This window comes from Rhopilema esculentum, chromosome 4, assembly GCF_057945365.1.
Source record: "Rhopilema esculentum isolate cy_ngs chromosome 4, ASM5794536v1, whole genome shotgun sequence".
NCBI lineage: Eukaryota > Metazoa > Cnidaria > Scyphozoa > Rhizostomeae > Rhizostomatidae > Rhopilema > Rhopilema esculentum.
In genome coordinates, this window is record NC_142818.1 from 10,194,377 (window position 1) to 10,219,012 (window position 24,636).

The window sequence follows — 24,636 nt, forward strand, 5'->3', positions numbered from 1 at the left end:
AGTCTATGAATTTCAGGGTATAACTTCATACTTCGAAGTAACACACTGCCGGCCTCTACCTATTGAAAAAACCCCCCATCGATCTACCCCGATACCATGTAATATTCCTGTTATTGTACCATGTAATTATGAGATTTCGAGGACCAAGATAGGTTTCCAAATATAGGGGGCTTTGATTTTATCGCCATTATATGGAACAAAGAGGTTCTCAAATTTACCTTTTGAAAATTAATGTATCTATAAAAAATTGCGTAGCGTGTGTAGGGGGTGGGGCTTAACCCCCTCAGCACCCGCTATCTCGGCCCTAAATAGGTGTGACAAGTCGCCAAAAGTCAGAGACACGGCATTAAAAATTCAAATGTAAACAAACATAAACAAATTATTTTCATTCGTATTAGATAATAAATATAACGACTGAATTGTGAATCATAGATCATTAAATAAAATATTAACAGATTTGTATAACAGGTTCGTTAATAGGTTTCGATTAAATGGAACTTTTTCTGGAAAATAAACATAGGTAACAATCTTAAGGATTCGAGCATTTTAAACCGTTTATTGGTGTTAATCAAAAATTAATTTTAAGCTCTTTTGCAAAAAAAAACAAATCTATCACTGTCAAAAAATACATCAAAGTGTGATCCTTTTTAAAGTTCACCTATTAAATCTTTAAGGAGTTGCTGAATATATGCATCACAAAGTGTTATTGGAAGCTGGGATTGTAATAAATGAAATATAGTAACTTTATGTTGCTGTTACGTTTGACAGCATAAAATCGAAAAAACCAAGGAATGCTAGGCGAAAATTTAATATCAACACCATTTTCAAGACAGATGTAGCCCTACAATAAGTGAATTTTGTTTACAGTTCAATTAATAAGGTTATTGTCGTCGTTTTTGGCGTCAAAACTTGCCTCTCATCCCACAATCTCCGTCTCGAAATTATAATCCTTACAAAAAAACTTTAAGTACCTACAAACTTCAAGTGTTCAAAAAATAACCCCACAATCATATCGCGTTGTCTGCCCTAGGGTCTTTGCTCCTCCAAAGAACAAAACGTACCAAAACGGAGTTCTGTTTGGTACCAAACTTTGCAATATAGATATACCTGGCAAAGAGGTGGTAAATAAAGAACAACACTATCCACGTAAGCTCATTCGAGCGGGGTCTTATTTACAATAATATAATTTTTGCAAGGACCATATACAAATTTGGATTATGAGGGTGGGGGGGGGGGGGGGAAGGGGGGCTTGATGTTACTATTGACATAAAAGTAAAAAACTACAAGCAAAACATAACATTTGAATATTTAATCCATGCTCTTTTAAAACATTAAAAAACTACCTTAGGCCAGGCACTTTCTGCGTTATCGAATCTTTGCAACTACTTTGACTCGATTTGAATTGAAACGTGGCCAATATAATATTTTTAGCAATGGGATGGACGAAAAGCAATGAGAAATATCGACAGCATGATAATTAATAATCCCAATCTTTTAAAGTTAACTTGTCGATATTTATCTCATCCATTTTCTCTTTCGTTGTTCTGTCACCGGGATTAATCGTAATCAGATGCGATATTTTGTTACGTTAATCGTAACAATAAATACATTTCCAAACCCACTTTCTATCAATCGATCAATGCGTTGGGTTGAGACGATGTTAAAATGGTCTGGTTATAATAACGATAATTACACTAATCCAACCAATTTATCGCCTCGTTTTTTCCTATTTGTCTTTAATTTCAAAAATAATTTTCGTATTTCGTCTAGAATAAAAACAGAAGAAGCTATAGATGCCAACAGCAACAGGTCCAGAGCACTAAGTGCTTCTGTCTGAAACACGGACTGCAAGGGGGGTGTGTAAATAACCAGCATTTGTCCAATAATTGACCCCCCGACCGCATAGATGAACATCTTGTTGCTGAAGAAGCCAATTTCACAAATCGACTTCGTCTGTGAAGAAACATTTTAGAACACAATTAAAAACAATTGTGATCATTTTATAATAAAGGATCGAGAAGGGTAAAGGAGTTGATCATTTTATAATAAAAGATTGAATAATTGAGAAGGATAAAGGAGTTGCACAGTCACGTGGTAATTCACAGAATGAAATTCTTATTCTTGATGTTGTTAATATAAGTTCTTACTGTTGAAATTTTAACTCGAATTGGGTAAAATCAGTACACAACACAAAGTACAATAAAATACAGCAAAGTAGAGTATAGTAGAGTAGAGCAGAGTACATAAAAAAGATACAGTTCAGCATAGTACAGTAAAAAACACTCCAACACAATACAATACAACACAATACAATACAACAGTACTTTATGCTCACGTAAAGAAACAAAATCTGTCAATTCTATAATTGTTACCGGGAAGATGGGAATAAAAAATCAAAGCAGTTACCTGTGAGCGACAACTTAAGGCATTAAACATATCGAAGAAGACAAAGCAAGTGAAAGTCATGGTTGTGTCACGTGGTGTTACAATGTTGTCAGCCATCTAGGAAAAACAGACCGGGATTAATGATGATTATCTTGTAAGTTGTGAAGAAGCATCTCCAATAGCAACCAAAAGAGGTAGGAAAACCACTAATGGGAAGATTGCGAATCATACATTTCTTTTGCAAAAACAGTGAATCCTTAATTTAAAACAGTGAATCCTTAATTTTATAAAGATAACTGTTTACCAGTCTATCATTTAGGGATCGATTTCTTAGGTATACATGCTTTGGTGGGAAAAGAGCAAGGTTATAAGTTGCAACTCCAACTTTCACACATATTGCGATCATCAGGCAGCTAAATGCCCAATGTTAAATAGACCTAAATACAATAGCAAATGGCGCTAATAAAAAACTGATCATTTCAATTACTTTAAGGCTGCTAGGTGTTACTCCAATCTAAGCTAAAATAGTATCAAGGAAAAATATTGTGCTTTTCTAATGCAAATAGCGATATTTCATTAGCTAGCATACGATCACGCAGCGTGGCTTACCTCGCGCCAAAATATGAACAATGTGCCAAGAACAATTAGACAGGCAGATGAGATGACTTGAAACACAAGGAACTTCGTGATCATTGGGTTAGATGCTTTCCTTGGAGGTCTGCTCATCACATCTTTGTCGACTGGTTCAACGCCAAGACTAGTTTTAAAAATAATAATCAATTGGAAGAGGTGTATTGGGTTCAGTGGCGTACCCCACTTTTCTAAAACATGGTCCTCGAGATTTGTCCAAAAACGATGTAAAACTCATGGGGATGGGTAGTATACTGTATGCTTGTGTCAATAACATTTGTAAAATACTTTGCTTTTGACCGTAGCTAACATGAATCAAACAATGGGGGAAAATTTTGCAAAAAGGGCATTTCCCCGCATTTGCGAGTGTTTGAAGGGCGTAGTCCAAAAAAAATTTCTGGGGCTTCCACCCCAGACCCCCCTCCCTCCACTGCTGCAGCCCTGGCTACGCCACTGACTGAGTTGGACTACATGGTTAAATAAAACTTTCACGAGAAAACACATTTTGCAATGAACAGGTGATCATGTTACGACTATTGACCAAAGGTGGACCGCTAAGATTGATTTCATGTACCAAACCAAATTAAACGTCATCAATTTCCCTGTTGGTCAAATTATTAGCACATATCTGTAAAAAACCTATAGGCCAACGTGAATACAAGAATTATATACATTGTTATAGATATGAAAATGCATTCAAGCAAAGCCAACAACAAACTAAGGTCCAGCTTAATGATATTTTGCGACAGCAGGTTTCAAGATGCAGGCATCTGTACTTTTAAGAAGTAAAGCGAAGAGATTTAAAGATTACTTTAGTAATACGTTTTTGATTTGTACCTCTGTGCAGGCGGTCCATCCATAATAATATTTATCCACAGAATCTGCATTGCATTGAGTGGATTTGGAAATTTCATGAGTGTTGAAATTGTAATGAGTGACAGCGCGGCTATGCTCCTGAAACAAAGCAAAGAAAGCGTCAAATCAGAAGATCACTATGTACAAAAAGTAGCTTGAAGTATTTCCAACATCACAGCTTGTCCAAAATTTATCAACACGCCAGAAGAACGTTAACAGATCCTTACGTGCTTAGCTGAAATCTCACAAAATTTCTGATGTTATAATAGATTCCTTTTCCTTCCTCTATCGCCGCCATTATGGTTTTGAAATCGTCATCTACCAGAACCATGTCTGCAGCCTCTTTGCTGACGTCAGTGCCAATTTTTCCCATGGCAATGCCAATATCTGCCCTTTTAAGTGCAACAGCATCGTTAACGCCGTCTCCTGTCATGGCAACCACATGGCCACACCGCTGTAAAGCCTTAAAAAAAAGGAAAGTCGATTCACATATCCTTTCTTTTATTCCACTAAATCAGTGCTACAAGCCGAAGTAAACAACTATTCCCCGAAGTAGCCCTCGTCCACAAGAACCCCAAATTAATAGGCTCCCAGAGGGGGGGGGGGCTAATTGGAGGTTGCATGGGTATTTCCTTTAAAAATATTGAAAGAAACAGTCAATAACAGGGTTTTTATGCAGCTAAATTGCGACCAATTTGCAGAACTGAGGCTTAAAAAGGAAAACTATGCTGGTCGCACAACTCTAAAATCCACCGAATCTTCTTACTAACGCCTCTAATACAACTTGATTCATACAATTAGGGAAAAGAATAAAAAATGTCGAATTTAAACGGAAGAACTCACCCTGACAATTGTAACTTTGTTCTTAGGGCTAACCCGGTAAAAGATGGAAACCTGGGAAAAATCAAATTGTAAATATATCAGTTGAGATGAGAACAAGTTTTGAAAAAGTAAGTTGAGAAATATGGCATGTCATACGTATGCAATTTTATGCTATTGTTTATGTCAGGCCTAAAAAGATCTTAATGAATTACCTGTTCACCGTAAATTTTCTGTCTTATCAAGTATAAAGGGGACACTATTTGGATTGATGGAAATATGAAATGGATCCAACACTTGTAGACATTCGAGGGGCGAGCAGTTGGCCTTCTTTTTAAAGATCAAAGGGGGCATTTTTTAACAATGAATAAAAATCCGTTTGATTAAGAAACAGAGCTTCGTATACAACAATTGTTCAGGTTTCTCTCGATGTCGGAACAAAGCAGCACAAAAGGGTAGTCACGATAATTGACCTACAAAATGTTACGTGTTTATCGAGACATCAACATTTCAAGACTTAAAATAATGATTCGAATAAGGGCCTGTTTATATAAGTAAATTTATCCCACCTCTTAGCCCATAATTTGGCAGGTGGGATGAAATCATTGAATGTTTACATCCAGGTTCTATCTCACCTTTCAGCTGTATATGTCAAAAGTCATCCCACCTTCCATCCTATGTGCTGACAAGCGGAACGAAATTTGATGACATGTATATGAAAAATCCATCCAATCTTCCAGCTTCATCCCACCCTCCAGCGTTTATATGAGGAAAACATATCCCACCCAAATGAGATCCCACCTCTCACGCAGTGTGAACTCACCTTACCGGGCTAGCTCATACAAATACAAAGGATTCTATAGGAGGAGGGGATCTTATCTCTCAGCTCACAAGCTGGAAGAGGGGATGATTTTCTCCATATAAACAGGCCCTTAGTGTCACCACCTTTTAAGAGTAATCTCAACGCCTTTCAACAAGCGCTTGCTTTTTAATGCACCCATGTATGATTAACTGCCATCTTGGTAATCCCTTTATCGCAGTATTTGTAAGGAAGATCACCCCCATGAATTATCTGATGATTCACCTTTAACATATTTGCAATACTGAAACAAAGGTTTTAATTAAAAAAAAATTCTTTTGCATAACCCCCAATTTTTACGACATTCGAACCACCCAAAAATCTCTAATTTTCACGTTATATGCATGCTAACTAATAAGAAAACCGTGTCAGGAAACAAATAGAAGCTTATTTTAAACGCCCAACTCAAATAAACGCCCACATAAAAGACCGAAAAATTGAGCATGTGTGCTTATGCGAATCAACACTTAATTCAAATTGAATAAAATTTGTTTTACAATAGCTGCGAAACGAGCTAGCAATTAAGTAACATTTTAAAACTCCAACCTCTTCAATAACACTCTCTAAATCAAAAGAATCCATTGATTCAATTTGTTCTCCAGACAAAGTGATCGAAGACTCGTTTTTCAAACCAAGCATCTTACCTGGAAAAGTAAAGACGATTAGACGATATGAAGATTTTCAAAGTTGCATAGAGGATTAAAGGTTTAATAATAATATAACGATAACTGGAGGCACGGCCTATAGAAGAAATTTCCAGTGAGCTGCAATGACGAAAGCAAAGCAAGTGATAAGAATGGAGGCTTAAGAAGGAAAATAAATTTTATTTATAATTCCTGAGAACAAAGCAGTGTTTGCCTGAATTTATAAACTTAAATTCAATATCAAAATTCTGAAATATACAATTCTTAATTTGGTTTTTTTCTAGTAAATATGTACCTTCTATGAAAACTATGTAAGATTTTGCTGAATGAAATTAAAACAGTTTTCAAATTTTAGAAGGAAGGAGTCACATATTACATTTTTTGGACCAGAATTTTATTTTCAGGCCTGATGATATCTTCGGTTGAAAACAAAATATGCAAAGAGTGCATGCAAGGCTATTTGATGAACTATCGACGAGAGAGACGCCAGTGAAAAATATATATTTAATACACAGAATGTGTAAGCAAAAACGACAGAATTGCGGTCAATTAGAGAAAGAGAAATTAGGGAATGTGCGAATTGTTCCATTTCTTAAGAGAAAGTAAAAGGAATTGAATTTAATCGGTAGAGAGGTCAGTCGGGAAGATTGTGGGAAAGTGATTGTTTCTCGTATTTAGGCTAAGTGCTAAATACTGGCAAGATTCTCCTCATAATACTCGGCACATTTGAACTGAAGGACCATGCTACACTTAAAAGAACCTCATAATAAGGATCTGATAAGAATATGATGGGGGATGTCAACAGTGCCTGAAAATCCATTTGCGGTGTATAAAATTTGAATTGGGAGCGTAAAGAAGAAAGAGATAAGTCGAAGTAAGAAGAGCCATTTTTAGACGGCTTCACCTATCGCAACGGCAGTTTCTCGTGCGTCACCAGTCAGCATCTTGACGGAAACGCCACTCCGATTCAAAACTTGGATGGCCTCTGGGACTCCATTTCTGGGTGGATCCATTAAGCCCATTATTCCAAGATACGTCATTGATTGCAAGTCTGATCCAAATGCTACAGCAATCACTAAAAATTATAACGAATTGCGTCAGTAAGTTGTAATGAAATCTGAAGCTGTATTGTGAATGAACATCTAAATTAAAGCCAAAAATAATTGAGTCAACGGAAACTTAATAATTTTATGAACACGTGTCTCGTGTCCGAGATAGAGAGACGGAATAGTGATTATTGCTCAACACTGAAGCAAAGTCTTATCTCAAATTCTATTTATGAGTTAATAACAGTATTACTGTCATCAACTGAAATTTTTGGGTTGAAAGCATCAAATGACAGCCTACATTTAAAATAAATTCCCTTGTCCCCTAGTTTTGTACCTTTCTGTCTACGCCCCCAAATGAATGAAGTACTTTTGATTCCCTTCTTTATGGTAGAGTAACATATATGTACAATTTCTCTATAATCTTGGGAACTGTGCACTTTCACAGATTCAAAACATCGAGAACTGCATCATTTCTCCTAGATGTAAAAACGGGCGATTCCACATCCAGTCAACATATTTTGAAGTCGCTTTGAGGTCATTTTCTCAGATATCAATATAATTTTATGGACTTTCAAGATCAATGCCATTGAAAAATCCTAAAAGTTCACTGAATTCTCTTATTCCACTTCAGAGTTACACAGGCATTTGAAATTTTGGGTACCACATCCCTTTTAGCGACCCCCAAAACACTAAGATTGTCAATAATTTATGTTCTACTATTCTTATAAAGCTTGGTGATGGCTCATTATAAAGAATAAAATGATTTCAGTTCAAAAATGATCCCACTGCCTTAATAAGATTTACTGCAGAACTTAAATCTGCAAAACCCTTTTCCCCCTTCCCCACGGGTACCCAAGTACCTCCAGCCCCAATATCTGAAAACAAATTTCAAACATGCAGAGCAATACTACTCCAAAATTCAGGATGAGGAAGAGGGGTTCTGAGAGTTATGACCAATTTTGATATTGATGATCATTAAGATTATGAAAACTGTAGCCTTTGTGATACTGCATAGCAATTGAATTAGCTCCTTAAAGGGCTTCAACTGTAATAGGACTGTGAAAAAGATAGCGGTAAAAGAAGGACAAGGTTATGACTGCCTTTCTGGCAATTGACCTTGACAAAAAGTTGGAATGTGATCATGTGACCGATGCAGGATTACCTCTGAGGCCTCGCATCCCCATCTCTTTTGACCTTTCCATGATTCTGCTGTAGTCAGGTTCTTCCAGACTTTGCTGGTTGATTGTCGAGCCCCAGTGCTTACACTGCCTAAGAACTCTTTCAGGGGCGCCTTTCAAGTAGTAAAGTTCAGCTGGTTCCTACATTAAAGCATGTAGCAATTACTCATTTTGAAAAAAAACATGGAAACATGTAACATCTTCGAGGCACAGGCACAAATGTGAGTTTAAATGTAAATTTAAACTACAAAAAGATTTCATATTCATATAATTTAGATTTTCGAACACATTTATCTTGAAACAGCAGTATCTGGAAATACAGATTCACAGAAACGATTCATCTTTAATCGTTTTCTGCAACTCTAGTTTCCTAAATTTGTGAATTAGACTTTTTGGATAAAAGAGTTCATTCAGTTTTTGACATAATCTTAACCCACCTCAAGAGACGAATATAGCTTTTTACATTTTACAGCCATCCACTTGCGATCAGAGTTGAACGGTATTTCTTCTGTTCTTTCGTACAAATCATTTATTCCAACCAAACCGAGCTGGTATAAATAAAGAAACAGCTCATTTCAAGACTTCTTAATAGACAAACAAACAAAATTTAAAATAGCAGACATTGGAAAAAATAGAGAGAATCAGCAAAAATTCAAATTGTTCCATTTTTAGAACGACAGAAGATTTTAAAGTCAGATTTTCTATGTGTGTTTATCTCATGATAATACAACTTCTCCACCAAAAAATGAGCAAATTCTGAGACTTTGGTTTACAAAATGACAAAATTTGTTCAACTTTGAAATGAAATGACCCGACTGCCTAATAGACAAAAAACAAAAACTTTAAACAACAGAGAAAGGCAGACGTAATGCATGATAAACAAACAAAAATAAATTAACATCTACCAATGAGCTTCATTCATGCCTGTTATAAATTCTATTATACCTTTCAAACTTTAAGTTAAGATAACTAGCCTGGAATGCCAAGTAATCAAGAAAAATAAGCTTTTGGACCTCAATTCATAGCTATATATTTTACTTCTAATTTCTAAAATCTGTCAAAAACAGAGGCATCCGGTTCAAGCACTTCATTAAACTGCTGGTAAAGAAACTTACCTTGAGTCCGACAGCTAACATTGCTCCTTCCGTTGGTTGTCCCATGAGTGTGCCATTTTTTATCTGAGCATTGTTGCAAATACAACTAGCCTAGATGAGATGTAGACGGTGTGTTAGAAAAAGGAGAATTTGCTCTCAAGACGCATGTCTCCAGATTTTGCCTTTAAGATCAAAAGTGTGAGCAGCAAAGCTTGAAACGCAAAGAAGCAACTAGGAATCGTCCTGTTCGATACACAAGCACGTGCACGACTACATGGCATCAGGTACTCTACAAAAGACCGCTTGATAGCGATCTTCGTTACAAGACCCTATTTTTAAAAATATAAAAAATCATCCACATATTATTTCCTCTTTGCTTACAACGCACTGTAAATATAACTGTATTATAAGTCTTGGACACAAAAAGCATTATTCTATGCAAAACAAACATTAGTCAATCTGCCCTGAATTTAGGTCTAGAGAACATCGTGTATTTCTTAACGGGGCTGTGGCAACACCTCAGTCATAAGGAGTTTGAGCAATGTCAAAAATATTCAGCCGGTCGATTCAACATTTCTATTGTCCAAGGTGTTGTTGAGAGATGTTGAGAGCGTTTTAGCATCCTATCAAACAGTTCTCAGTCGGTTCAAGCGCACTAGACTTGGACTTTGCGCGCCAAAGAAAGAAAAAGCTTCAATGCGTCAAGAGCTCACATCAGACCAAGAGGTTGAAAGAAGTCGAATTTTATAAATCGTAACGGCAAAACACGACGAACACTTGGAAACAGTTCGCAGTGAAAGCGAATCGGATAAGGTAGCAATTGAAGGCAAGCTGCGAGACGGAGAGTAGGCTTCCGTTAGACCTGATCCTAAACCTTGGAAATCATCAGGCAGCTACTGTTGAATGGAAGGAATGTCCGAAGCTCATCTTTCAAAATACCCTACATAAATGGCGGTTTGCCCTGGATCTCTGAGAGTCCGAGGTTCATTGCTCAACGAATGTTGAGTCGAATTGTTGAGAGCGTTTTAACACCCCTCAACATCATTTAACATCGCTAAACATCGCTATACACATGTTGAGCGATGTTCAGTGAAATGTTGAGAGCGTTTTAAAGGGCTTGGGCAAAGCGCGTATACCTTTTGAGACAAAACCCAGATATCTATCACAGTGCAGATACAACAATGAACATACTTTTTCTATCATGAATTCTTTTAAACGAAAGCAACAACTTTATAATGATCGAACCTTGACGAGATTTGTTAACCCAGTATCTGTATAATCATTAGCTGCCTCGTCTTCCAAGAAAATTTGGCCATGGCCGCTGTAACCAACACCAGATACCTGTATAGTAACAAAACCGAACAAAGAAATAAGAAAATCCTCTCAACATGTTCTATCTTTACAGTTATGGTATCTGTTAAATATAGTTCTTTGCCAACCTAATTATCTAGCAAGTATTTCTATGTAATAGACATAAATACTGATGAGGCAATAGAAGCATTGGTAGACTCCTGGGGGGCGAGGGGGGCGGTCGCCCACAATATTTTGGAGGACAATGGCCTTTTGTTTTAAAAAATGTGGGGAATGTGATGTCATCTTATCAAACAATAGGCTTGCCCCCCCCATATTTGACCAAGTGTCCGCCCCTGAATAGAAGAACCAACCACCAACCCGCAATTTTCTGATAGTTGAAAGTTTGGTTGAATGAGAGGAAATTGCTTACTGTTTCTAGTTTACAGTTCTAATTCTGTTGAAATTATTGCGATCTGGCAAGAGGAAAAATTGATAAAGATCAAGTATTTGCATTTTCTGTATGACTGTATGAATTTGAAAACGAGTAAAACCTATTTCGTGCTTACCTCTAGTCGTCGGCCATCAGCAAGATATAACTCTGTGACTTTCATTTCGTTTTTTGTGAGCGTGCCCGTTTTGTCTGAGCAAATGACACTTGCACAACCTAGAGAAATTTTAAATGTCTTTATTGCTATCATACATTGATGGAAAACAGTCAACAATAGAATAGGATATTCTGCAGTTTTCTTGTAAGATTAACAAGCTGAAACAGAATATATTGAAAAATAGGAAAAACGGGAGGGGGGATTCATGTTTGCTGACGTAAGATGTAGGCTACCTGAACCAACACGAGGCAGGGTTTCTTTTAATGTTATTTCTAGTGAGGTGTGTTCATCTCTACCTGAAATAATACTTTTTTGTTGTTGAAATTGACAAAATGCCAGTTAATTTCCTATAAAAGATCCCGATCTCCCAGTTGAACATAGTAGCAACCGCACAAGACTTTAGAATCAATATGCCACGGCTAGACGCAATTGAAAGCGGCAGGGAAAGAAAAGTTAATTGCCTTCGCACAAGTAAACTGTCTGCCTTCAAACAGGTAAATCGTCAACTGTCTGTTACTGCAGACGTTGATATCACGGATTGTGGTTACATAGAGAACCAGAACCAGGTTATATCCGGTAATCCAACTTACAATCTATCTTTGGATGCTTCGTGAAAACAAATTACGATTAAAGTGGCAACATGACCGGATCATTGACGTTTAAATTATTGATAAATTATTGATTCAAAGAAAAGTCCCAAACACAATTATAGATGATTCTATAAATAAATAAAGCCCAAAGACCCCTACCAAGCCCAAACAGCCTGGTTTTGACCTATAAATAACATATGAAAGATACTTTATATACACTAACTAGAAGACTCACCCAGGGTCTCTACAACTGGCAACTTTTTCACTATCGCATTTCTTTTGGCCATTCGCATCACTCCAATTGCTAAAGTAACTGTTACGACGATTGGTAGTCCTTCCGGGATCGCAGCGACTGCCAAACTATCGATAATTTTTTCGTGTCATTTCATAAATATTTAAATACAAAACCCTTGCAGCCAAGCAAAGATATCAGGTGACACATCTAAAAATATTTCTAGTATTTAATAGTATAATATTTACAACCAAAAAATAGAAAAAATGTTACTACTATTATGTTACTGCTATACCAAGGGGCACTTTTTATCTAAGTAATTGAACATTTTAAACAATCACTCTTCATTTTACGTAGATGGTAAAAGAAATAGCAAAATTTGAGATTTTCACGGCGCTTGGACCAATGTAGTTTTTCTATATTTGGCAAATATAGAATTTTCAGGGCATAAGTGGTCATATTGCAACTTAGACGAGAATCCCCCTTGAAGTACCCTAGAGGTGCTGTTGATAAAGCTTCAATTGATGAAACGAAAAACATTTCGGGTTCAAATTTTTTATAAGCAGTTGGTGAAGAAATTAGGCGTACCTGACACCAATTGTGAACATTTCAAGAATTTTGCGATTCTGCAGCCAGCCAAGCAGAACTATGAAGCCTGTAAAAAACGTTGGTCATTACTTGAAAATTTACTTTTTTGGCATAAAGGGAGATTGTTTTTTGATGCCATAAGTGTATCTAAAAGCTTGTGCATAGATATATTCTTTAGTATTTATTGAAAAACATGATGTAAATTCTCTCTTCGTAAAGCTGAATTCTCACACTCGCGTGCAGAAATCACATTGTGTTTGGTTACTCTGTTTCAATTTATTTCATTTCAATCTATCGCTGAAAGCAAACAAAAAACACAGAATTCGCTAAACTTTAAATTTAACCTGTTCTACTATCCACACATTGACAGCAATAGCTCTCCTCTGAACTTTACTGTTTGCAAATGCCATGGAACTAGGAACCTAATATTGGACATTGGGTCAACGAAACTTGTGGAATGAAATTGAAACTTGACAGTTTTACAAAGTTGTTCCATCACGACGAATCACTGCTACGAATCACATTACAATACCACACTCAAAAGCAATACCAAGGGGAGCAAAAGACAGTTCCTATAAATGTGACATTATCTTTTCCATGTAATTTGATTATCTGTTGATGCATGGACAGGATATCTCACAATTTAGCTAGAGCCAGAAAGAATTCACTTCAACGTCATCTTACTCACCAATTATCAACATTGAGTACGATGACAACTGCTTCCCAAGGATATCCATACTTTTTTGCAGAGGAGTCTTTGGAGGCTAAAATAAAAAAACACAGTTAATGCAGTTTAACAAATGAAAGTTTTATTTTCAAGCAGACTTTTCTAATTTCTGTTAAAAGACAGAGTGACTAATATTCTCCAGTTAACTTGAATGGAATTCACAGATATGTTGCTCTTTTCCTGTGCTAGATTATATGTTTTTGTTTCCTGTCTGTCACAGCTTTATCAGCACCCTCCTTTGAAAGCTTTTGACTTGATTTCGTAGCATGCAGAGTTTGTCTGTAATCAATCTGTTCCAAGCCCAATTTTCCATCAATTTCAGTTTGCTTTAATAGCTATTGCTCCAGTATTTAGTATTTAAAACACATTTTCTGAAATGCATATTGGCATTGTTGATTGGAGCTTTTTGGTTTTTGTAATTCTAACCAGGTCTCTGCATTACAACTTCTGATTCCTGATTTTCATTTTCCAGAGCAGCAAGAAGATATCCTGTACAAAATCTGCATCGGGTGAGCTCTTGAATCGCTTTTTAGAACCCAATTTTGATTGGTTATAGCTTATCTTCGACTGCTTTGTTACCTTCCCAAACTCCTTCTGTGTCCCAGGGACTGGGTGTAGGTAACAGCCTGAATAATACTTTGCATTAGCCTGGTCTTAGTGGCGATTTTAAGATGTGCCTTCTCTTCGAAGTTTTACATCAATATTCTCAAAATGGTAATAGAATCCTTTTCTTTCTGACCATTTTCCTTTGCTAATTCATCTTGTTTTATATATAAGTTCATCGATTTCATCTCCCAAATTTTTTAATATGGTTGCTTATTCAGTGATCAATTGGCTAGAAACATAGCCCCTTCACTTTATGACCATAACACTTTCAGACAAACACTACAATATTTTTATGGTTCCGAGTATGTTTTTAACCTTTTTCTCTTCATTCTTTTTACTTGAAGTAGCTTTTTTACTTTCTCTGGCAAAGTTATGCCCCAAGTTCCAAGAATTGCCTTCTCATTCTTTACAGTTATTTATTCTCTCCATTTTCATAAATTTATTATCCCCTTTGAAGTTAGTGATTTTAATTTGAGTTAACCTTGCCCTTTTTTCATCCAAAGCATGCACTTTTCCATGATCAAATGATAATGTGCTTATTTTTGTGAAAGAAGATCTTAAACATTTGCCTGTTTATTTATAAGACTGACCACTCTTTGCAGTCTTGATCATATCTTAAACGATTATTTTTTTTGTATTTGTGGATTGCCCACCAATAAGAAAAAGTTAAAATAGGACGCTGTTGTTTTCTGATGTAATTACTTCACAAGACAGTAAATCTTGGCAATAAATTCAAAACACTTAACAACCCAAATGTGAAAACAGGTATTAAACATAAAAGTGGAAATGGTTGTATCTTATTACCCTAGGATGCAAATTAAAAAGTTTTATACAGATGATAAAACATTTTAACATTGTTTAATGACCTAGTCATAAATTCTAAGAACGCTTACCTCTTCAGATTTCATCATGTTGAACACATGTCCAAACTCAGAATTTAATCCAGTACCAAACACTATCCCCTTAAGGAAAGAAAGTGACCTTTAAAGTGATATCCATTTTCCATTCCCGTAAAGATATTTCAGAGACAAAATATGTTTATCATCAGGAAAAAAATTCATCTAAATACCTTTCCTCTGCCACATCGCACCAATGTTCCCATAAAGGAGAGGTTTCTTCTTGCTGATATACCACTTCCTTTCTCACATTGCACATTTGTAAACTTTGTAGCTGGTTCTGTTTCCCCAGTAAAACTTGATTCATCAACTTGTAAATCAATTGCCTTAATATGATTGAAATACATTTTTTAGTTTGCTGTATCATTCTTAACTTCTCTTAACTCTTAACTTAATTCTTAACTTAATTTTGTTTGTATCAAAACTGAAAGAAATTTTAAAAAATTAGCAAAAACGTACATGGATGAAGTGCAGGTAAAAACATTAAGGTGATGACTCAGGGGCCAAAAGGAGCCATTGCCCCTGAGACTGTTTTGAAATTTGTTAGATTTGTCAGAAAATTTGAGTAAAACGTTTCTAAAAATAGGAAAGATATGACACTCTACTGTTTTTGTATGCTTTTATTTAAAATTTCCAGATAAAACTACAGTCTCTTTTGCCCTCCCTAGAATTTGATTGCCATAATGTCCCTGGGTACATACAGGGTTAATAAGGTCTCTTTGGTGTATGCTTTTTAATGATTTACAAGAAATGGAAAAATGTTTAAATTTTACGTTAATGAAGCAATGTATATGTTATATTGTTGGGATAAAAAAGCTAGGAAATCAGCATTAACTTGGGTCTTGTTACCTCAAAAAGTCTTATATCTGCTGGTACCCTGTCACCAACATCACAAAAGACAATATCTCCTGGCACAAGTTCTGCAGCTAAAAATGTTTTCCATTCACCATCCCTCAAACTGCAAACATGCAAACAACCAATGCAAATTAGTTACTGGATTCTAAAAAAATTCTAATCAAACTGAACATAAAACAAATCAATTATGAACGATCTTTTCGTGGTACAGAATTTAAAAAAAGTTTTGAATAAAGCAAATATTTTGAAACTGGTTTACTAAAGCTTTTCCTCTGACACATAAAAATCCTGTATTGTTTACAAGTTTATCTGTCCATATGAGATAAGAATTTTCCAATGATTAGTGAAAATCAGTACATCAATATGAGATCAAGGAGAACACTTAGTGTATGATATATAGATGCTGGAAATCCTTTGGCAATATTGGCCTACTTACCAGTGACAGCTTGGTGGAACTAGTTTGGTTATTGCCTGTACCGATTTATCAGATCTATATTCCTGTTGACAAAGAATAATATCATCTATGAATAAAAATATTGGATTGATAGTGAAAATACATATACAGTGGAATCAAAATGAAAAACTCTGAAGGGAACAAGAAAATTAGTTCACTATAACAGGGGTTTGTTCAATTGTGGGTTAGTTGGAACAAAGATCAAGTATGGCAGGGGGCAAGATGTTTAGCTTGTTATACTAATGGGGGGATTTTTCTAATAACAGGAGATTCTTGAATTGGGATTCAAATATATGGGCAAATTTAAATATCTATGCAAAAGATAAGGTTCAACTACTGCAAAGTTTGAGCATGCAGTGAGGGCGCAATTTTTAAAACATGCTACATGTTTACAAGCCTTTTTCGTTAAACAAAGATGGCTCTTGAACTTAAAAAATCATCATGTAAGTAATCTCTATTAATGTTGACAAGGTAAAGAGATGGACTTTTAGTGAAGGATCTAGCTAGATAATGATTAAAACTACTGTTTTGCTTTTAAAAATTCTAAGATGAAAGACCAGAGCAACAAAAGTTTATTCTAATTTTATTATAAGATCTGGGAAATTAATAAAGATATTATTATTTGATATTACCTCTAGGATATTCAAATTGTGTCAAAATAAATGTCAAAAGTAAATGATTAGCTATATGCTTCAAATGATTTGCAAACTTTCCAACAAAATTAGCCAATAAGGAGTAAAGGATACTATAAGAATTGCTATTGTTTAATTAAGAATACTCACTTGGACAAATGCAACTGTAACCACTATTATAATGGCCTTGGAAAAGATGAAAAGAATCAATGAGAACCACAAAACATATGAACCAACAAACAAATTGATTTAATTGAGAAACACACTCCAACATGCTTTCTTAATATCGATAGTCTCAGGATACTTAAAAGAAGCTCAGGATATTCTTTAATTTTATGTTTTTAGGGGTGGGCAAGTGTTAAAATACCAAAGATATTAACAAAATTTACATTAATACTGTTTTTACCAAATATCAAAATTTATTTTGGTTTATATTTACTTAATACTAAAAAGAAAACAACAAAAATAGCATCATGAAATTCATTCAATGCCAGAAACAAGATCATCTCCTGCAATGAGGTTAAAGGCACCATGTCGCATCAGTCAACTGTTTAGAGTTAACAATAGGCTTTGCAGCGTGTTTAAAAAACAAGAAAACATTCAGAATTAGCCGATTGGCTTAGTAACAATAGGTCTATTGTATAGTCCAACCAATGGGAATTTAGATGGCCAGTGAAATGTATTGTGTCTTTAAAGGCGGTCAGGCTACTTTTACTACAGAGATTAAGAACCTGCCCATTGAAAGTGGAAGGTTTCGAAGGGATCATAGAAAATAGGGGGTATTTTAACATATCACTAAAAGATGGATGGTTGAAAAGGAGGAGTCATATTTATAGTGTTTGAAAAGTGATAACAATATATACCACTTCAGAGAATATGGAAAACTCATGAGAGCTTGAAAATAATTTTCATCAAATTAAATAATGTCTAGGAGAAACATGCTGCAATTTGCCTTCCAAACTAAAACTACTTCTTATATAATGTTCAATCATGATGTAAAACGATAAGCTTTCACTTGAAAAATCTTTAGCTTTTAGCAATAAGAAATACAGAACTTAGTTCATAGTTCCATAGTTCTTACTAATATCAATTAGAAAGTACATCTATACCGTTTCAACTTTTGATATACAATGTACATCCCATTACATTAATTATCAATAATGTTGACAAGAAACATACCACAGTTATGCTGATAGCATCATCATATTGGTGCATTATGATGCTGACAAGACCACTTGCTAACAACAATATTATCATTGGCTCTTTGAACTGCAATAGGTAAAAAATTAGTTAATAGTAGTACTTGATCTTCTGTCAATGCATAGGTGATAAGAACAAACTGAAATTAGTTGTTTATATAGTTCATAGGCTCAGATGAAAGTTGGAAAGTTATTGAAAATTTGTAGTTCTAGGGTGGGGGCTTACGTGAGGGGGAGCTTTTTCGAGGGGGGCCAATTCGAGGATTTACTGTACTCGCATTTGCACTAGCATGGTTCAGTACTAACATAGGTATAACACAACATAATAGCTTTTGGCTGATGGCTCAGGGCCTGAAACACTAGCTCTAGTTCTTAATTAATACAATATTCTCAAATGGCTGTTAATGTGGTGTGTTTAAATTTTGGTTACTCCAAAATCTGGCAAGTCCCCTGATATAAAGTGCTAAAGTCTTCTCCTGCCTTACTTAATTATATAGTAAAGGTGAAGAGTATAATATTCAAGGCATTCAGGATGTTAAGTAAACTATAAGAAGAAAAATAGTTTTGTGAGAGAAAGGTGAGAAAAACTCCCAGTTTCTCACAATCTTGGGTTAGAATGAGGAGAATGAATGAAACGTATAAAAAATAATTAGTTGTAAACAATAAGTATTTTTAACACAAACTAAAAGTAAAAACTAAATGATGCAACATTGCGTGCCACAATTACCTGACATATATATTTTTTCCAAAGAGGCTCATCTCCACCAACATCAAATTCATTTGCACCGTACAATCTTTTACGCCTTTTGGCTTCACTGTCTGAAAGTCCAGTCTTTATATCAGAATTTAAAACCTTCAGCATTTCGTTAACATCCATTGATGTTGCCTTCTCAGATGTTATTACCGTCATCATGTCTTTCTTCTCTTCGGCAGTCGGATTTCTTCCTGCTTTGGTCTCAGTTTGTTTTTTCTTTTTCTTTTTATTAGATCTCGTTTCTTCACCTTTCTGAGTCTTATTTTCTTCCTCTTTTTCTTCTTGCAAAATATCCGTACATTCCGAGGTGCTTTTAAACTTCATTTTTACCCAAAATGCGTGTTAAATGCTGTCCCCTTTTCTTACACATCACGTACCTGTCTGATTGGCCTACTAGGCCCAAACAAAGAAAACTTGTCAATCTTGAAACACGAAATTAGATCGCTGGTGCTGCCACCTGTAAGCTCTGTATACAGTTGAGCTTGAGCACTCCTTCAGCTATTCTTAAAGGTTTTAAGATCTCAACGTAATCTTCCAAGTCCAGCAACTGGCAAAAATTAGGCCACTGAAAAAAGGTAATCTAACTTGCTCCGAAACGAGGCCTTCTGAGTGTACTTGCCACTTTGCCACATTTCACTTTCTTCATTTTGCCATTGAAGAAGGAATTTAGTTTAGGTATAGGACTTAAGAGGCAAAATATTTAATGTAATTGAAACCATGTAAAAAAGTAGCCAGTCCTCTATGCAAGTTCTTTATAAAACAACAAACTTTTTTCCAGTCTCTTCATGCTTTTATTGCGTTTGATAAACTCCAGTGTTAAAATGGAATTCACTAATTTATGATATCCAATAGACCGTGGCTTATTCCTTGGAAATCAAGCAATAAACGGATTTAGTGCACTATTCCTTTCTTTTTTATTTTCTTAAAAACACTTTTTTTGCAAAAACGTAGGGGAGGGCTGACGCCCCCCAGCCCCCCTCTGGCGCCGCCCAAGGTACATGCAAGGGAGTCGTGACTTTAGTTCCGCAGAGGGGACAACCTTATCTAAATTTCCGAAGAAGGACAGCATGTCCAGGCACCGCACAGCCATTGTGCTAGCAGGGGCTATAGCCCCCTAGCATTTCTGCAAAAATAGGTTTGAATTTTTATTAGAAAGTTTACTCTCACGCAACTTTGGAAAGTTTACTCTAAGGGGTTTCAAGTACTAGCGTACTTCTTGACTGGGAAACCTTTTTTGTTCATTTTCTAGGTGTTTTATCTTGTTTAATGATATGATGGGTTTTTCTAACTTGATTAGCTTGATGTTTTATTATCATCAAGCTAATTTTCTCTTATAGACATTAATATCTTCTCTTAATCAGACTGTTTATGAAAAAATCAGTGGAAATAGGCAAGCATTTTCTAAAAGAGACGTTTTCCGGCGTTTTCCAACCTCAAAAATTTTGGTAACGCCCTTGTCAGCCCCGCTACTTTTAGACTGATGCGCGGTGTCTGAGCGTGTGGCTCATTAACGTTGCAAGAAACAATATTTGTTTCTGTAGAAGCCTAGAATATCTATTGAAGGCTTTTCTACATGTGGTTCAACTGACACATAAAAAAGATGATAAATTCAGTAAGAAAAATTATAGATAAATTGCTACCTTACCGTCAGCATCAAAAATATATAAGAGAATCATGGAATCACAAATTACTCCCTTCGCTCATGGTTTTCTATCACCACTGCTATGTGGTTTCAGAAGGAATCATAGCACCCAACATACATTACTCAGACTCATAGAAAATTGCAAAAAAGCTCTAGATACTAAACAAACAGCCAGTGCACTATTAATGGATCTGTCAAAAGCATTTGACTGTCTGAATCATGACCTAATGATTGCTAAACTCAATACTTATGGTTTTAGTAGAAGCGCCTTGAATTTCACATTTTCGTACCTTAGCCAGAGAAAACAAAGAGTCAAAATAAACGGCTCTTTCAGTGAATGGAAAACCACGAGTTTAGGTGTGCCACAAGGATCAGTTTTGGGACCTCTTTTGTTCAATATATACATAAATGACATGTTTATGTTTATATCAAATAGCCAAATATGCAATTATGCTGATGATACAACGCTATATGTCATCCACCAAGACATTAAGCAGGCTACTAAAATACTAGAACAAGACGTAGTTATTTTGAGAGAATGGTTTCAATATAATTATATGAAAATGAATGGGGACAAATGCCACCTTATAAATTTTGGTAAAGGCAGCAATGACACATCTCTGAAAATAGATAAAACGATAATTAAACCAAGTAAAGAACAAAAACTTCTTGGAATAAGTATTGATAATAATTTGTCGTTCAAAGGACACGTACAATCGATATGCAAAAAGGCCAGCCAAAAGCTACATGCTTTATCCCGAATCTCCAACTACATGGATGATAAAAAAGTAAAACAGACCATGCACGTCTTCATTTTATCACAATTTAGCTACTGCCCTTTAATTTGGATGTTTTGTGATCGACAGATGAACAACAGAACTAACAGAATTCATGAAAAGTCTTTGCATCTTGCCTATGATGACTATGAATCAAGCTTTCAAACTCGTCTTGAAAAGACAACTCGACGTCTATCTATGATAAAAATCTGCAATTGCTTCTTACAGAAATATATAGAACTTTACATAATCTTAACCCAAGTTTCATGAAAGAAATCTTTACTGAAAGAAATACATGCTATAATCTTAGAAACATATCCCGAATATCGCTATCAAAACCAAAATCAAATTGTTATGGTATAGAAAGTACAACCTTTATGGGATCCAAGCTCTGGCAAGAGCTAACAAATGACATTAAAACATCTTCTAGACTCGCAATATTTAAGAAAAAGATTAAAACTTGGAAAGATACAAAATGCGACTGCAGACTATGCAAACCTTACGTTGCACAGATTGGATTCTTGAAATAGTCATCGAATAATTGTATATTTTTATCTAATGAGTCATCCTTTTAAATTTGTACATTTCCTATATCATTTTATCCATTCATTGTAATTAATTTAAGATTTGTAAATGTAGTATAAATAGTAGGCTTTAACTAGCAGTTATGTTAGCTAAAAAAATTTTGCTTCGCCTACTGTAAATAATAATTTTATAATTATAATAATATTAATAAAAATGACAAAATGCAGATATTTTCAAAAGGAGGTTGCTAGAAAGCACTTGCCCCTACCCCTTCTCATGAAGACCCTGTTTTCATGTCTCTTTCAAGCGTGCTGAAGTCAAACCAGCTGGTACTTCTAGTAGCTTTATCCAATCAAATCCAAAGCCTAGTCTCAGAGTGATGAAAACAAAGCTATAACCAAGTAATGAATGCACTTGATTTAACTAAAAAAGGTAGCCATTTCTTCAAAGTCAAGACAAAGCTATAACCAAGTAATGAATGTATGAATGTACTTGATTTAACTAAAAAAGGTAGCCATTTCTTCAAAGTCAAGACAAAGCTATAACCAAGTAATGAATGTACTTGATTTAACTAAAAAAGGTAGCCATTTCTTCAAAGTCAAGACAAAGCTATAACCAAGTAATGAATGTACTTGATTTAACTAAAAAAGGTAGCCATTTCTTCAAAGTCAAGACAAAGCTATAACCAAGTAATGAATGTATGAATGTACTTGATTTAACTAAAAAAGGTAGCCATTTCTTCAAAGTCAAGACAAAGCTATAACCAAGTAATGAATGCACTTGATTTAACTAAAAAAGGTAGCCATTTCTTCAAAGTCAAGACAAAGCTATAACCAAGTAATGAATGTATGAATGTACTTGATTTAACTAAAAAAGGTAGCCATTTCTTCAAAGTCAAGACAAAGCTATAACCAAGTAATGAATGTACTTGATTTAACTAAAAAAGGTAGCCATTTCTTCAAAGTCAAGACAAAGCTATAACCAAGTAATGAATGTACTTGATTTAACTAAAAAAGGTAGCCATTTCTTCAAAGTCAAGACAAAGCTATAACCAAGTAATGAATGTATGAATGTACTTGATTTAACTAAAAAAGGTAGCCATTTCTTCAAAGTCAAGACAAAGCTATAACCAAGTAATGAATGTATGAATGTACTTGATTTAACTAAAAAAGGTAGCCATTTCTTCAAAGTCAAGACAAAGCTATAACCAAGTAATGAATGTATGAATGTACTTGATTTAACTAAAAAAGGTAGCCATTTCTTCAAAGTCAAGACAAAGCTATAACCAAGTAATGAATGTACTTGATTTAACTAAAAAAGGTAGCCATTTCTTCAAAGTCAAGACAAAGCTATAACCAAGTAATGAATGTACTTGATTTAACTAAAAAAGGTAGCCATTTCTTCAAAGTCAAGACAAAGCTATAACCAAGTAATGAATGCACTTGATTTAACTAAAAAAGGTAGCCATTTCTTCAAAGTCAAGACAAAGCTATAACCAAGTAATGAATGTACTTGATTTAACTAAAAAAGGTAGCCATTTCTTCAAAGTCAAGACAAAGCTATAACCAAGTAATGAATGTATGAATGTACTTGATTTAACTAAAAAAGGTAGCCATTTCTTCAAAGTCAAGACAAAGCTATAACCAAGTAATGAATGTATGAATGTACTTGATTTAACTAAAAAAGGTAGCCATTTCTTCAAAGTCAAGACAAAGCTATAACCAAGTAATGAATGTACTTGATTTAACTAAAAAAGGTAGCCATTTCTTCAAAGTCAAGACAAAGCTATAACCAAGTAATGAATGTACTTGATTTAACTAAAAAAGGTAGCCATTTCTTCAAAGTCAAGACAAAGCTATAACCAAGTAATGAATGTATGAATGTACTTGATTTAACTAAAAAAGGTAGCCATTTCTTCAAAGTCAAGACAAAGCTATAACCAAGTAATGAATGTACTTGATTTAACTAAAAAAGGTAGCCATTTCTTCAAAGTCAAGACAAAGCTATAACCAAGTAATGAATGTACTTGATTTAACTAAAAAAGGTAGCCATTTCTTCAAAGTCAAGATAAAGCTATAACCAAGTAATGAATGTACTTGATTTAACTAAAAAAGGTAGCCATTTCTTCAAAGTCAAGACAAAGCTATAACCAAGTAATGAATGTACTTGATTTAACTAAAAAAGGTAGCCATTTCTTCAAAGTCAAGACAAAGCTATAACCAAGTAATGAATGTATGAATGTACTTGATTTAACTAAAAAAGGTAGCCATTTCTTCAAAGTCAAGATAAAGCTATAACCAAGTAATGAATGTATGAATGTACTTGATTTAACTAAAAAAGGTAGCCATTTCTTCAAAGTCAAGATAAAGCTATAACCAAGTAATGAATGTACTTGATTTAACTAAAAAAGGTAGCCATTTCTTCAAAGTCAAGACAAAGCTATAACCAAGTAATGAATGTATGAATGTACTTGATTTAACTAAAAAAGGTAGCCATTTCTTCAAAGTCAAGACAAAGCTATAACCAAGTAATGAATGTATGAATGTACTTGATTTAACTAAAAAAGGTAGCCATTTCTTCAAAGTCAAGACAAAGCTATAACCAAGTAATGAATGTATGAATGTACTTGATTTAACTAAAAAAGGTAGCCATTTCTTCAAAGTCAAGACAAAGCTATAACCAAGTAATGAATGCACTTGATTTAACTAAAAAAGGTAGCCATTTCTTCAAAGTCAAGACAAAGCTATAA

The 24,636-nt window shown here is 34.9% G+C and overlaps 1 protein-coding gene across 1 annotated transcript; it reads right to left on the reverse strand.

The window, feature by feature from the left end:
• Window positions 1-353: 353 nt before the first annotated feature.
• Window positions 354-19,766, reverse strand: LOC135690533 (calcium-transporting ATPase type 2C member 1). Its single transcript, XM_065208120.2, has 23 exons — window positions 18,918-19,766; window positions 18,171-18,260; window positions 17,142-17,177; window positions 16,342-16,403; window positions 15,900-16,008; window positions 15,224-15,376; window positions 15,048-15,116; window positions 13,510-13,585; window positions 12,822-12,888; window positions 12,237-12,361; window positions 11,373-11,470; window positions 10,759-10,854; window positions 9,535-9,624; window positions 8,857-8,967; window positions 8,404-8,560; window positions 7,097-7,267; window positions 6,095-6,192; window positions 4,714-4,764; window positions 4,098-4,333; window positions 3,853-3,969; window positions 2,995-3,142; window positions 2,407-2,502; window positions 354-1,953 (listed from the first exon to the last, which is right to left on the reverse strand). Exons 1-23 carry the CDS (start codon window positions 19,266-19,268, stop codon window positions 1,690-1,692), a joined length of 2,871 nt encoding a protein of 956 aa, XP_065064192.1. The 5' UTR covers window positions 19,269-19,766; the 3' UTR covers window positions 354-1,689.
• Between the last annotated feature and the right edge of the window lie 4,870 nt (window positions 19,767-24,636).

What these genes read in the sequence shown, in the direction of transcription:
- LOC135690533 (XM_065208120.2), bottom strand. Translation starts at nt 19,268, where the DNA reads ATGAAGTTTAAAAGCACCTCGGAATGTACGGATATTTTGCAAGAAGAA. An exon ending in GTACTCAATGTTGATAATTG is followed by an intron (nt 12,889 to 13,509) that starts GTGAGTAAGATG and finishes CGTTTTTTACAG; the next exon opens with GCTTCATAGTTCTGCTTGGC. An exon ending in TGTTAGCTGTCGGACTCAAG is followed by an intron (nt 8,968 to 9,534) that starts GTAAGTTTCTTT and finishes TATTTATACCAG; the next exon opens with CTCGGTTTGGTTGGAATAAA.